Source organism: Photinus pyralis, unplaced genomic scaffold, assembly GCF_008802855.1.
Source record: "Photinus pyralis isolate 1611_PpyrPB1 unplaced genomic scaffold, Ppyr1.3 Ppyr1.4_LG6, whole genome shotgun sequence".
Lineage (NCBI taxonomy): Eukaryota > Metazoa > Arthropoda > Insecta > Coleoptera > Lampyridae > Photinus > Photinus pyralis.
In genome coordinates this window covers 13,859,871-13,874,018 of record NW_022170663.1, presented here as the reverse complement: position 1 = coordinate 13,874,018, position 14,148 = coordinate 13,859,871, and the positions used below count along the sequence as shown (strand labels likewise).

The following is a 14,148-nucleotide window of genomic DNA, read 5'->3' as shown; positions in this document are numbered from 1 at the left end:
CGCCCTGGTTATGATTAGAACTTACTTGTTCTCGGTTTGAAGCAGAATTAGTACAGTGTTCTTGTGCCTTACGTCCATGCTTGAGAAGGCCAATTGTACCTTTACGTGATCCACGGAACCGTTCAGCACGTATTCCCTCCACAAGTTCGACTCGCCGCTGAAGTCGGCCCCCTTCTCGTCCGAGCAGAACTCGCCATAGTAGCTCGTGTGTTCGCAATTGCAGGTGTGCTCCTGCTTGCGAAAGTCTTCTATGCACACGCCCTCGTGCTTGCAGGGTAGCGCGTCGCATTTCATGTCGCAGTTCGGGATCACCCCTTTATCCTCGTTGCTGCTCGCCTTTTCGGTTAGGTTGATCAGCACATTGCCGATTTGGAAACCGCGCATGCAACCGACGTAGCCTGGAAAGCTTTTGGGATTATCGGCGGCGGATAACAGACTTTCCAACTCGTAACCCCCCAGGTTGAGCTGGAAGTATTCTGTGGGAGGGGCAGGAGGACGTTGCGGTGCAAGAACTTCTGCAAAGGAAATATCAAAATGCAATCAGTAATAAGGCACTAGGACGCGGAAAATGGCGTAACGTACCCTTATCTGGATTGATCCAAGGCTTAGGGGAGTACTGCTCCAACAATGAAACGCCAATGCTAATGGTTGTGCTGTTCTCATTTACGTGTAACGTTGTATTGCCCTCGTTCCTCTCGATCGCTATCTGAATTGACGTGCTCGTGTTCAGCTCGGCGTTGCTCACCGTGATATTGTGTATTTCGTTTCCATAGTTGAACAGGTAGATAACCTCCGTTCCATTATCCAGATAAATGTGGATGAAATTGTTCAGGTGATCATTGGCGTACAGAACTAGCGATTTGGTGTCGTAACTACGTAAGTTGATTAGTAAGGGCTCGTCAAAGATTTTTTGAAAAATTTGCTTCTCCTCAATTTGTTCGACCCCCACGTAGTTATACTTTATAAACGATTCTGGGCTCGTAAACGTTAATGCGTTGGTGTTAATGTCTGAAATAAACTTATGGCTTCTCGAGCTGATTATCGTGCACACTTACTGCTCTCGCAATGCACCCCAGTGTACGCCCATGGGTTTGGGCATATGCATTCGAAGGTACTCCACAGTTCCCTGCACTGTGCTCCATTTTTGCAAGGATTCGGCACGCAAGAAGGTTTGCAATCCTTGATAATTTCGCTTAAGTGTACGCTCATGTAGCTGTAAATATCTAAAATCTCCTCGTTAACCACTAAACCTCGGAAGCACCCGATTAGCCCTTGGTGAACGGATGACTTGGGATTCAGCAGGTCGCTGAAATTTCGCTTTGGTTGTATTCATTAATATTGGTCGTACTTACAATGGGGCTCCGCCGATAAACATGGACCCTTCAAACGGTCCAAACTCTTCCTCGGGTTTCAGATCGACCATTTGGTAATCTTCGTTAATCATAAATCGCACATGGTACTTGTTATAATCGATCCATAACTTGTGCCATTCTCCCCCGTTTAAGATCCGGTTGGATATGATTACGAGTTCTTTGGATACGCCCGTGTTCAGAGTGAAATTGAATGTGAGCTGGTAATCTGAAACGTATGCCTCGAAACGCATTGTCTCATAAAGTGGAGCCTACCGCTTGTTAACGCGACCATGAAACTGGGATACTTTGGACGAATTGGTGGTTGGTAGAGCAGAATGGCCTTTTTCCCGGTAGTTCGGAACGAAAACGCAAGATCGCCCTTGCGCCAACCCGGTACTTCGATGTATGACTGACTTGTGGTGAAAGTGACAACGAACCGTTGGGTGTCTACAACAGACGTGAGGTGGGAAACTAATTGAGACCTACTCACTGGTCTCGACGCATTCCAACGGCCCCAGAGTTATACGTCCTAGTGCGTCTTCGGGTAGATCTGGCTGCTGAAGGAAAATCATTTCGGTGATACCCAAGCTCGATCCTCTTGTATAGTAACCATCGTCGGAATTCCACTTGTCATCTTCCGAATCGCAATTGCACCACTGGGTCGGATTCTCACACTTTCTCCCAACTGAGCACGGGCAAGTACCTCTAGAGAAGAGTTATCGTATCACACGATCGTCAATTTAAAGTTGTGTAAAAGTCAATGACCATTGACCTCAAATATAAGACTATGTCATACTGGATTTCTTTCCTGCACCTCTGAATGTATACAGAAGATCCGTTTCCAGGCTATTAATTGTTACTGTAGAAGTTGTAATCTTTCTCTTTCGGGTTTACAAATTCAATATCTGTCAGTCCACTGCATTTACGCTAATAAACAAGAAATTGAAAAGGAATGGAGGAGTTGGAACATCATTTCCTGTCGTGTTTTTTGTGCATTTGTGAAAGAAATGAACACTCTTTTGTTCCAATCGATCGCATGTGCATGGTACATTGTTTGCAGGCCCTGAGCGCCTGTCTTTTAACATTATTAATTGATTTTTGTGCGGATAGGCAATAGCTATTACGCACGCCTGGGTTTAAGGTTGCACAACGATAGCGTAGGTTTGTAGTAAGTTGGAGGGCTCATTAGTGAAGCGACTGAGAGAGACGAATGCAGCAGAGCAGGCAAGTCCCTAACGCGGCCGGGGAAGAGTTTAGGGAGAAAAAAGAAGGAGGCATAAGAGGAAGAGTGGTTAGAAGTGTTTCATTATAAGATCACCGGAACGAAGGAAAGCCGGACCTGGGAGAAAGGAGAGAGAAAGAGCGGAATAGAAAAGAGGGAAGGGAGAGAATCTAGAGGAGGAGAAGAGAAAACATGGAGAAAGCAATGTAGAAATTGATGGAAGGAGTAGAGGAGGAAAGAAGAGCGGCTAATGAAGCACAGGAGCAAATGGATAAAATGAAAGAGAAGATGAGGGAGGCAATAGGAGGATTAAGGGAAGAAGTAAAGAGAAGGGGGAAGAGCAATGCGATAAAGGAAAAGAAGAACGTAATCACATAACAAACAAACTATAATGAAGAACTTCATTCTACGAAGGAAAAGAAGAACTTATAGAAAAGATAAAAAAACTCGAAGAAGAAAATGAGGGAAAAAATAAACAACATAACGATAAAGGGAGTAGTGATCGAAAAAGGGAGAGAGAGCGAGAAAGCAAGATGGAGATATAAGAAACTAATAGTAGAAAATGAAAAATACAGAGTACCAAAGACAATAAAGAGTTACTGAGAACATAGAAGAACAAAACGGGAGAGGGCAAGGTTTGTTTGGAGGGATGACCTAATAGCAGAAGAGAAGATAGACGGATTACAGAGGAGGGATGATGGTACAGACACAAACAACAGAAAAAAAGGGCTATATGAGAATGATAGACTGGCATGGAGCGGAAATAGCTGGTAAAGTCGCTTAATTGTGGGAGTTTGTAAGGTCATGGATAGAAGAAAAGAATTGGGATAACATAAAGAACATTCAAACTGAATACACGTGGAAGAACCAATTTGCGAAGATGAACGAGCTAAAGGAGCTACATATATTAAGAGGGACAAAAAAGAGATAACGAAAGGGGAGGAAGGAATATAGATCAAATGAGTGGAAACGGAGGGAAGCTGAGAATGATAATGATATGCAACAGAGAAGGAATTAATGACTTTAAAAAAATTAAATAGAAAATATGGTAGACGTAACGGAGGAGAGGTTAATTTTGGGGAGAGATTTGATTGCCCAGAACAGGAATGAAAGGAAAATGGGTAGATATGGGAAGAGGACCACAAGCTAGAAAATCAAGAGATAAAGCGTGCAACAAAGAAGGAGAAGTGTTACTGGAATTATCAGAAAAGAGAGTTGAAGAATTTTAAACGGAGATATGGAGGGGACATACATGGAAGGAAGAGGGAGGTTAGTTAGTTCGTAAATGAAAAAATACTAGAAGAAATACATGAATTTAAGACAGGAACAAGAATAGAATCGAATCACCAAACGATGGAATTGAACCGAGGAGGGTGAAGCAACTTAGGCTAAACAGGGTCCTATCCTTCATTGAGAGGAACGGGCTCTGAACTCAGTTGCGAAGAAAGGGGGTAGGCACAATGGGCCTCTGGTGTGCCTAAGTGCTGCCCGGTCGGGCTCCCCTGCGAATAGAATAGAATAGAATAGATTCTAAAAGGGAAGGTAAGAAAAGACACAAAGACTAGAGTGGAATAAAATAAAAGAGAGTATTAAAAAAGCAATAGCGTGGAAACAAATAACTGAACGGGAGGGGAAAGGAAAAGAACGGAGTGGTGACACAAAAAGTGTACAGAAGAGAGAAACAGATATATAGAAATAAAGAGAGAAACGAGGAAATAGGGGAAAAACAGCTGCGAGGACAGAAAAAAAAGTACAAAAGGAAATGTAAAGAAAAAAATAGGGAAACAGGAAGAATACGAAGAGCAAAAACAAAAAATGATTTTTGAAAGGTAATGAACAGAGGATAAATGGAAAATAGACCAAGTGGGAGGAAATATAATTACAGGAATGGAAACAACATTTTGTCAACTTACTACCAGGAAAGCAGGAGAAGAGAAGGTCATGGAAGAGTTAGGAAGATTGGAGGTTGAAGGAGATGAGGTAACAAAAGAGGACATCGAGGAGAAATTAGAAAAATGAAGAAAAGGGAAGCGGCAGGGAGAGACGAGAGTGGAAATGGAAAAAGTATGGAATATAATGGAACATGGGGAAAATTGACAAGACGTTATAGACAGAATCAAGGAACTACATGTAGAAACAAGGTTGAGAGTAAGAATAAAATGGAAGAAGTCTGAAGTGTTTTGGACATGTAAAGGATGTCCCACCATTATTTTAATCTCTACTTAAGAGACATGGCTTAAAGTATTAAAACAGGACCAAGTGGAGGGATAGGAGTGGGAAGAAGAAAGATATGTCTCTGGCATACGCGGACGACGCGGTGATCATGGCAACAGAGATAGAACAGATGACGGAAATGATCAGGTAGGGGGGAGCTAAATGTAGAAAAGTCCAAGATGATGAGATTTGAATGTCCATGAACCTAGAAGAGCAAGGTCAGCAGAACACAATCAAACATATTGCATAATTAGGTGCTAATTAAGTGCCCTTATTCCCGAATTAAATGCTCCTTTTTTTAAAAAATTATTACATGTTTTTCCAGGTTCATATGAACACAGTACAACACTATCTCAAAAACCCAAGAAAATGAAAAATGAACTATCTATAATTAGGTGCTAATTAGGTGCTAATTAAGTGCCCTATTCACGAATTAAATGCTCCTTTTTTTTGAATTATTACATGTTCTGCCAGGTGCATATGAACTCATCAGAGCACTACCTCAAAAAACCAAGAAAATGAAAAGGGAACTAACTATAATTAGGTGCTAATTAAGTGCCCTATCCCCGAATTAAATGCTCCTTTTTTTAAAAATTATTACATGTTCTGTCAGGTTACATATGAACTCAGCATAACACTACCTTCAAAACCCAAGAAAATGAAAAGTGAACTTGCTATAATTAGGTGCTAATTAAGTGCCCCATTCACGAATTAAGTGCTCCTTTTTTTTTAAAATTATTAAATGTTCTGCCAGGTGCATATGAACTCATCAGAGCACTACCTCAAAAAACCAAGAAAATGAAAAGTGAACTAACTATAATTAGATGCTAATTAAGTGCCCTATTCCCGAAGTAAATGCTCCTTTTTTTTTTAAATTATTGCATGTTCTGTCAGGTTCATATGAACTCAGCAGAGCACTATTAAAAGCAATAAATTAGCCCCTTTTAATACACCAAATCACGAACACTTAAAGACGTATTTGTTTTTGTAAACACAGTGCCTGTCTGCTTAAATCATATAAATAGTAAAAATAAAAAAGGAAGAGCACAGAATTTGAGAACAGGCCACTTAATTAGCACCTAATCAGCACCTAATTATTAGTTAGTTCACTTTTCAATTTCTTGGGTTTTTAAGGTAGTGCTCGGCTGAGTTCATATGAACCTGGCAGAACATGTAATAATTAAAAAAAAAAGGAGCATTTAATTCGGGAATAGGGCACTTAATTAGCGCCTAGTGAGCACCTAATTATGCAATATATTTGATTGTCTTCTGCTGACCTTGCTCTGATAGGTTCATGGACATGAAATTTGGAATTGGAGTGTGGAAGGAAAAGGAAGAATGGAAATGGAGGGAGGAAAGAAAAGAAGAGGTAAAAGAAATTATTTGTTTAGGTTACCTACTGCAAAGAAACAATGGGGCAAATGCGCTGACAAGAGAATTTGGTTTTCGTTAAATTCATAAGATCGGAATGAATGATTGTATTTAAGAGCCGCGTGTAATAGCACATATTTATTTTTCTGCACAGCCTTTCTTCTTCATTCACCTGTGGCTCCTTGAAGTCTGGGGTATAGCTCAAACTACATCCTTTTTAATGGAAGTATAATATTACATTTCTGAGTTAGCCGGATAAAAATCACGGGCTCGGAAACTGTAAAATCTGTAGCTTTGATTTGCCTAGGATTGACTAGTGATTTTAAAATCGAGATTAATGATTCGCCATTGTAAGCGTGGAAAAGCAACTCGGTAGTTAGCGAGGGTCATATAGATTTGAAAATATTGATAGATTGAATCTCTCAGCTATCGAGGAGAGATCGAAATGCATACGTTTTTTTCTCTGTCTTGGAAGTGTACATCAGTCTCTTTAGCTTCTGAGTATGACTTTTGCAGAAATGTCCTCTGTCTTTACGTTTATGTCAATTTTGCTGGTCCGACGGATGCTTATCGAAGTCCTCCAGAATATTTACATTACCATTTTTGTGTAATATAAAAATATGGACCAATACTTACCGCTTCTCATCCCCAATGAAATCGACGGTCTCATTGGCCGAGCTTATGAAGCGAGTCGACGAGTGGAGATCTAAGGGTGCTTTGAAGCAGTCGTACTTGATATACTGGCTGCAGTTCAATGAGTGGGACACTAACTCTTGTAGCATGTCGGCTGTAAACTCCCTGTATGTAATGCTAAAGCTGAAATCTTTCTCTGACGGTGACCGGACGTCTATTTGACTGGGAAGATTGTGCTCCACAATTGTTTTAGTAGAGTCCTCCAAACTTTGAAACTCGCAGCGGACGTGTGCTGGTGGAAAGCGTCCGTTTCCGTCGATGTCGATCAGGTATACGTCCGGCTTGGTATAGCCTACAAGAGGAATTGAAACCGGAACCAGTACCGCGCACTTACCGAGCAAAGCCAGTTCTTCACAAGTCTTCCGGTACTTGGCAAAATGACAGTTTCGCCCCATGTAGCCGGTACCGGTGCAGTCACAGGTGAGTCGATCTTCTTTGACAGCGCATTTGCCCTTGTGTTCGCAGGTATTGGGCCGATGGCACGGATCAACAAATTTGCAATCGTCCAAAGTGACCTCACCAACCACCCTTTCAGTTTGAAGAACAGCTCGAGGTTCAATATTCATGCCATTGATAACGACATTACGAATACAGCCCACTAAGCCTGCGTTGTTCTTCGACCCGCTTCCCAACTTAATTTTATCACCAACCGAAAACTTAAAGTTTCCCAAATTTTCTTGTTTCACTTTGTTATCGACGCTCAGGCTCACCTCCGACTCGTGATAGGTCAGCTCTAAGGTGTGCCAAATTCCGCGCATTTTCTTTACCGTTACCAGATCGGTTGTGTTTCTGTTGGAATCGGTCAGTTCGAAGCGCACCTCGTCGTTAACCACCCGGACCTCCCAGTAAAATCCGGTCTTGGTTTCGCTCGACGCCAGCACGCTCAAGTTCGATTGGCTCTTAAAGTCGAACACTAACGATAAACTATCCGTGTGATTGTTCGGCCACCAAAAATGCGAGCCGGAAAAGGGGTACGTGATTGGAATCACCTCCACGTCGGCCTCGTAGTACTCCGGTTGTAAGATTCCAATGTAGTGCACCTTAGGATTCATCTTCTTCAACTCGTAAATGATCGATATTTCATTGTAGAACACGTACTTGATGCAGCCAGCGAAGTTATTGCTCGACATCAAGCCTTTCTTCTTCTTCAATTCCGGCCCGCCAGCAATGTAGATCTCCGGGTCGATGTACAAAAATGAATTTTCAGTTATGTTGATTACGATCCTTTCGTGGTTGAGGGCCAGAATTACTTTGTTGTAGGAGTGGTAAATTGTGAAGTTGTTCCAGTCTTTTAAGTTGGCGTCTTGCCCCAAGACCGCGCTTAGAGGTTCATTGCCAAAATCCATATTAACGTAGACTGAGTTATTGTAAACGGAAGCGGCGATGTAATGATTTATACCTTGATCTCCACCGGCCGCGTAGAATAAAGCCGAATCGTCGAAGTTTGTCTTGAACATCATTGAAAATCTATTTACAGACGAGTGCACTCTGTCCTTCCAATCGTAGATACGGTACGAAACGTAGGACGATCCTCGAAGTGTTAGTATCGTGGCAGCTGAAATTAGTTTTTACGCTACCAAGACTCAAAGTCATAGTGACTCACTGTAAATATCACAGAATTCTCCTTCGTAGTGAGTGCCGAAGCAGTCGCACGTCAAAGTATTGTAATGGTTAATGCAGCGCGATCCTTGGAAGCATAAGTTTTCTTCGGTCGCGCACTTGTCAGTGCATCCCTCCTGGACGTTTTCGTGTTTGGTCGCAATTAGGGGAGAAATTGGAAGCAGCTCCGATGCGGATTTGCCTGTGCTGAGAATGACGTCTTTGATGCAACCGACGAATGACTCGATTATATATTTCACCCCGTGGAGACGTTCTTCGGAACTCAAACCTGTAATTTTACTCTTACATTGACTACACCAACCGGCTAAGAGAGTCAAAATGTACCGTAAAAGATAAAGGTAAAATAAAGAACCAAGAGCCACATAAGATTTATATTGATCGGGGGCGTTTATGCAGCGAAACTTCGTCTTCATCGAGAGCAATGAGAGACGTACATCGACGTTCCTGATCTACTGGCCGAGGGACCTAGTCAGAAGGCCGAGGCGGCAGAACCTTTTTTCAAATAGGTATGAGCTCCATCTTAACTCTTCCAATGACGCATTCAACCCCAATCGCCAATCGGAGCGTTGAGAGGACCAGGAGAGCTCAGGGCCAACTCGGGGCGGGATCCTCCCCACGCCGGTGAGTTGCTTAACTAATTGGCGATGATCGCGGTTAAGCAGTGATGATGTTTGTTTACATCACCCATGGGCGGTAAAGACGACCAATCAGCTGATGCTGCCCTGCCACCACCGGCCACCCATTATGACCATACGCATAGATTACAGAGGGACGTTTGTAATGAAAGTTGAGTTTACAGTAGATTCGTAGCAGCTACTTCCCTTGTTAAAGGTACCAACCCGTTATTACACAAGGTACAAAAAAATCAAAGAATTTCACACTCATGTTTCAGATCGCAGGAGAGGTTTGCATTAAGAACTCACCTAAAAGAGGTAAACTTTTGAGTAAAGATTTAGTCTAGTCGATTGCAAAAAGTAGTTTTAGTTCAAAATTGTCAATTGTACTATGAATAAAATAGAATAACTCATTAACCACTCTATAGTTAATAGTCAGATGGATTTTAAATCATCAGTCTGAAGAAACTAACGTGCTCCTTGTTCTTCTAATGAGCACCCCACTGTATTTCCAGGATATTCCGAAATAATCCTAAAAGATGCTGGCCCCACCTGAATTTAATTAATTGAACATTACCATATTCCGGCCCTAAAAAAGTTTTTAAGAAAGATGCTTAAGGATGTTAAAGAAAACGCGAAATGGGTAAAAAGGGACAATTAATTAACATACCAAGATTTAAAAAACGCAAAAAATATTTGATAGGGCTTGTAGATTTTATGAACTTTCTGAAGGAAGTTTCAAAGGAAATACAGAAAGTGAGAGAATTTCTAATGTATTACATCATCTTAACAGGATTTTAAGAAGACTTGAATGGAATTTCAAGAAAATCAAAAATCTCCGAGGAAACACCTTCAAAGCGAAATCAAGAACCATTTTAAAGAGAGTCGGATTATAAAAAGGAATTCTAAGACTGATTCTCAGGAGTGTTTTGGAAGACTCGCAAAAAGTTTTATTAAAAGTGCAACTGTATACTGTAAGTAGATCTTTAAAATATTTCGCGATCTCAAAAAATGATTCCAAATTCCAAATAAGTTCAAATGAAACAGCAACCTTCCAGAAAAGTGGTGAGGATTCCAAAAATGCCATTCAAGACATCAGATTTTTAAGCTGGTGCAGTAGATACAGTAGAGACAATATACCATTTTAAAAGCAACAGTTAGAATACACAAAATTATGAAAAAATGCCATACAAAAGAGTTTAAACACTAAAAATATATGTAAAATATTTCAATGTATTAACTGTAAATCTGGGAGGAGTTATTTAGAAATAAACACAGTTGGTTCGTCTTACTTGAATTTGTGTCTCAGTATTAGTTTTTCCTTTTGGTTTTGTTTCTAATTGCATAATTTTTGTTTAAATTGTATCATTTGTGTAAATTATTCGATTTAGATAAGACACTTGAAGTAAGGGACATCTGGTTGTTTGCGATAAAAGGTTTTGTAATTAACGCACGTGTTCTGGTGCTAATAACAAGAAATGCAGGTGATCAACGTCTATTGCCCTTCGCTACATGGTTGCATCACTAATTACCAATGTCATCAAACCCATTGACTTCGCAGGTGTGTTTGCTAACATTGCTATTTACTTCTTCAGCTGGGGTTATCTAATCTAATTGTAATTGGTGCATTATTTATAAATACAAGAGAAAGGAGATTTCGTACTAAATCAAATACGTAAAATCCAAAAATGAAGTCGGTTTAAAGACGCAGGAATATTTTGGTCTCTTAAGGGGGCCAATAAAAATTCGCAACTTCCTTATGGGTTGAGATATCGACCTTTTAAATAAATTTTGTAGAAAAAAATAATTAGAGATAGTTCCGGACCAGCTCTCCAATGTTGCACTTTTCTCAGGAACCATTCGTTGCAAGTGGCCGATATTTCTACAACATTTCTACACTACCGCAAATTGATATCTGGAAAAATAAGCAATTTAGGACGTTCGGACGGGGATCGTGTCCGTTTTCGAAATTTTTTGGTCCCGAGGACCCGAAGGAAGGGCCTACAGATGATTCTGTAACCATTTTTGGTTTACTATAGAATAGAATGTAATTTTTCTTTTAAATTATCAGGTAAATGTTCTAAATTGGTAAAAACTTGCTTTTTTACTAAATATGGTGCGTAGAATCCAAAGATAAAGTCAGTTTTGACATACTGAGCTACTCGAATATTGGCACAACAATCCCACATGGTTCCAATAAAAAATTCGCAATTCCCTTACTTGTTGAGATATCAACTTATGACGTTTTTTTTAACCCTAAAGGTCCGAGGATGAATCTCTGGTCATTTTTCGATTCTAGGCATCAGATTCTAATCAAACTTTCTTCTCCATGAGCCCCCTTACACCGTGAAAAGATAAATTTTGGAAAAATTGTTGTAATTGTAAAAACCTTTGCTTCACTGGGTGTATTTTTTTGTTGAGAGCGTCTCCAACTTAATAAATAAGTTTGAACTGAATAAATTGTGTAATAAATAATGACTTTTGGGGCATTCTGACCTAGCTAAGTTATGTATATCAAATGCGGCGATATTTTTCATTTGGGTTCATCGATTGTTCGATCAATAAGTCTTTATGTGGCAGTTGATTTTTACTATACCTTTTTTCAGCACTTATCTCAAAGTGAATGGGAAAAAGTTTGGACCGAATTACCTCCAATAAGGACAACTGAAGTTAAATTAGCCGAAACACCGTAATTGTTTTCTTTGTCCAAGCCCTTAATTTGAGTTTCTTCTTTAAGATCATCGACGGTTGCCATCAACCTCGCCCCATGAACGTCGATCTTCACCTTTAATATGACCGCGTTTAATCAGTGGCTGTAATCGTAAACGTACCGTAACGGAATGCCATTCATCCCTATTTAGACCTCTTCCAACTGTTAGCGCAGTAGAAGCCTTGCCATAAACGTGCACGACTTTCAGCTCTCCTTGCTGAACTATAATGTACAGGGCGTAAGGTTGCAGCGCCACCCCCGTTGGCACTTTCACATTATGGTAGACTAACAGTCCGTGTGGTAAGCGTGTACGAAACTGGAACGAAATCTGCCTGCACAATCTGCAAAGTAACTTTGTCATTTCGCAAACGTTGACTGTGCGCTCACCTCAACTGGAAGGTTTGAATAACATCCCCATCAATTTGTATAAAAGTATTCGACTGGGCGAACATGAACGTATTCCCCTCACCCGTCTCTTGAAACGTCAGTCTAGGTCCACGATTTTGCAATGGAACTGCCGGCTCGCTAGTTTCTTCAGACGAATCCAAAACTGCGCATCCTATTACCCAAAAAGTCGAACCTTACTTTTGTACTTACAGTTCGGCCCTGCACAGTACCGCATGCACAGCACTTCGGTATCGAATCGATTCTTGTCGTTTCCGGCACAGCCGCCCCAAACGAACATGACGCACGATTTCCTTTCGGAATCGTAGGCCCATTTGAAGATCGATCTGTTACAAGGACCCTTGTCGGGCGGGCCGGGACAGGGCTGTCCCGACGCGATCTGGGGCGTTTGGCGTGCCGATATTATGGTTGCGAGCACGATTATCCAGGGGAACACTGCCCACATGTTCCCTAAAATGTTAAAAATTTTATTTGGATTTTTTCGACTCTCACGACCGGATAAATCGTCCATGTGGTCGCGTGTGCGAATTAAAACACCCACGGAAAGCAGTTTGTTGCTCACAGAACAGTAACTGCATTAGGATGTGTGATAACGTGGGCGAGTAATTGTAGGTATACACTTTCAATGACTGTAAATGCTCAATTGTCCCATGCATCTTCTGTTGAAGGTGTGCACTAGAATTTAGCTTTCGTTTGTGCAATAGTTTAAAAAGCTAACTAGTTCAGTCACCCCAAACAACCTTCCTTTTTTTACCAAAAATCCCAAAATTATGGATTCTACAGGCTACATTCTATAAGAAAATTTTGTTTCCGGGTCGATCTGAGACAATTTTTTTTTCGGGCCTCAAAAAAAGGCAGTGTTTAACCTTCCTTTTTTTCCCAAAAATCGACTACACCAAAATTTCTCGGGAAAACACCTTTTCTTATTAATTTTGGTGCGTAGAATCCAAAACAATTCGTACTTTTTCGATCAGACTTCTCAAAAAAAAGTTCTAGACTAGAAACCAATTTCGAAAGAAACTTCAAAGGGCTGTAACTTTTGAACTAGTAGCCCAATCTGGGAACTGTTTGAAATTATGGATTCTACTGGCCACATTCTATAAGAAAATCTTTTTTTCCGGGTCAATCTGAGACAATTTTTTTTTCGGGCCTCAAAAAAAGGCAGTGTTTAACCTTCCTTTTTTACCAAAAATCGACTACACCAAAATTTCTCGGGAAAACACTTTTTCTTATTAATTTTGGTGCGTAGAATCCAAAACAATTCGTACTTTTTCGATCAGACTTCTCAATCAAAAGTTATAGACTAGAAACCAATTTCGAAAAAAAATTCAAAGGGCTGTAACTTTTGAACTAGTAGCCCAATCTTGGAACTGTTTGAAATTATGGATTCTACAGGCCACATTCTATAAGAAAATTTTTTTTCCGGGTCGATCTGAGACAATTTTTTTTTCGGGGCTCAAAAAAAGGCAGTGTATAACCTTCCTTTTTTACCAAAAATCGACTACACCAAAATTTCTCGGGAAAACACTTTTTCTTATTAATTTTGGTGCGTAGAATCCAAAACAATTCGTACTTTTTCGATCAGACTTCTCATTCAAAAGTTATAACTAGAAACCAATTTCGAAAAAAAATTCAAAGGGCTGTAACTTTTGAACTAGTACCCCAATCTTGGAACTGTTGGAAATTATGGATTCTACAGGCCACATTCTGTAAGAAAATGTTTTTTCCGGGTCGATATGAGACAATTTTTTTTTCGGGGCTCAAAAAAAGGCAGTGTATAAGTAAGGGTCCTGCCTGTAGATATTAAATAAATAAACGTGGATTATTAAAAAATAATCAAACATGTTAATTAATGTATATTTATTGCATCTTTGCGTTGAAAGTGTTATACATATGGCCAAAATTGGTACCTTTTAAAATTGGAAACGATATTTCGATCTCGTATCA

The 14,148-nt window shown here is 40.3% G+C and overlaps 1 protein-coding gene across 4 annotated transcripts in view; it reads right to left on the bottom strand.

Annotated features, from left to right (window-relative positions):
- LOC116175051 (contactin-associated protein-like 4) overlaps positions 1-14,148 on the bottom strand; it is a 236,162-nt gene that overhangs the window by 2,330 nt on the left and 219,684 nt on the right. For all 4 annotated transcript variants that reach the window (XR_004146231.1, XR_004146230.1, XR_004146232.1 and 1 more), the window contains exons 2-14: positions 12,394-12,651; positions 12,184-12,346; positions 11,918-12,137; positions 11,736-11,871; positions 8,456-8,740; positions 7,187-8,407; positions 6,796-7,144; positions 1,843-2,057; positions 1,626-1,799; positions 1,353-1,578; positions 1,056-1,306; positions 583-1,008; positions 26-515 (exon numbers count right to left, since the gene is read on the bottom strand). Coding sequence is in view for 1 of the 4 variants with exons in the window: in XM_031493109.1 (XP_031348969.1) it covers positions 26-515; positions 583-1,008; positions 1,056-1,306; positions 1,353-1,578; positions 1,626-1,799; positions 1,843-2,057; positions 6,796-7,144; positions 7,187-8,407; positions 8,456-8,740; positions 11,736-11,871; positions 11,918-12,137; positions 12,184-12,346; positions 12,394-12,646 (4,409 nt within the window). In the remaining 3 variants the exon portion in view is untranslated. The remainder of the gene's footprint in view (positions 1-25; positions 516-582; positions 1,009-1,055; positions 1,307-1,352; positions 1,579-1,625; positions 1,800-1,842; positions 2,058-6,795; positions 7,145-7,186; positions 8,408-8,455; positions 8,741-11,735; positions 11,872-11,917; positions 12,138-12,183; positions 12,347-12,393; positions 12,652-14,148) is intronic.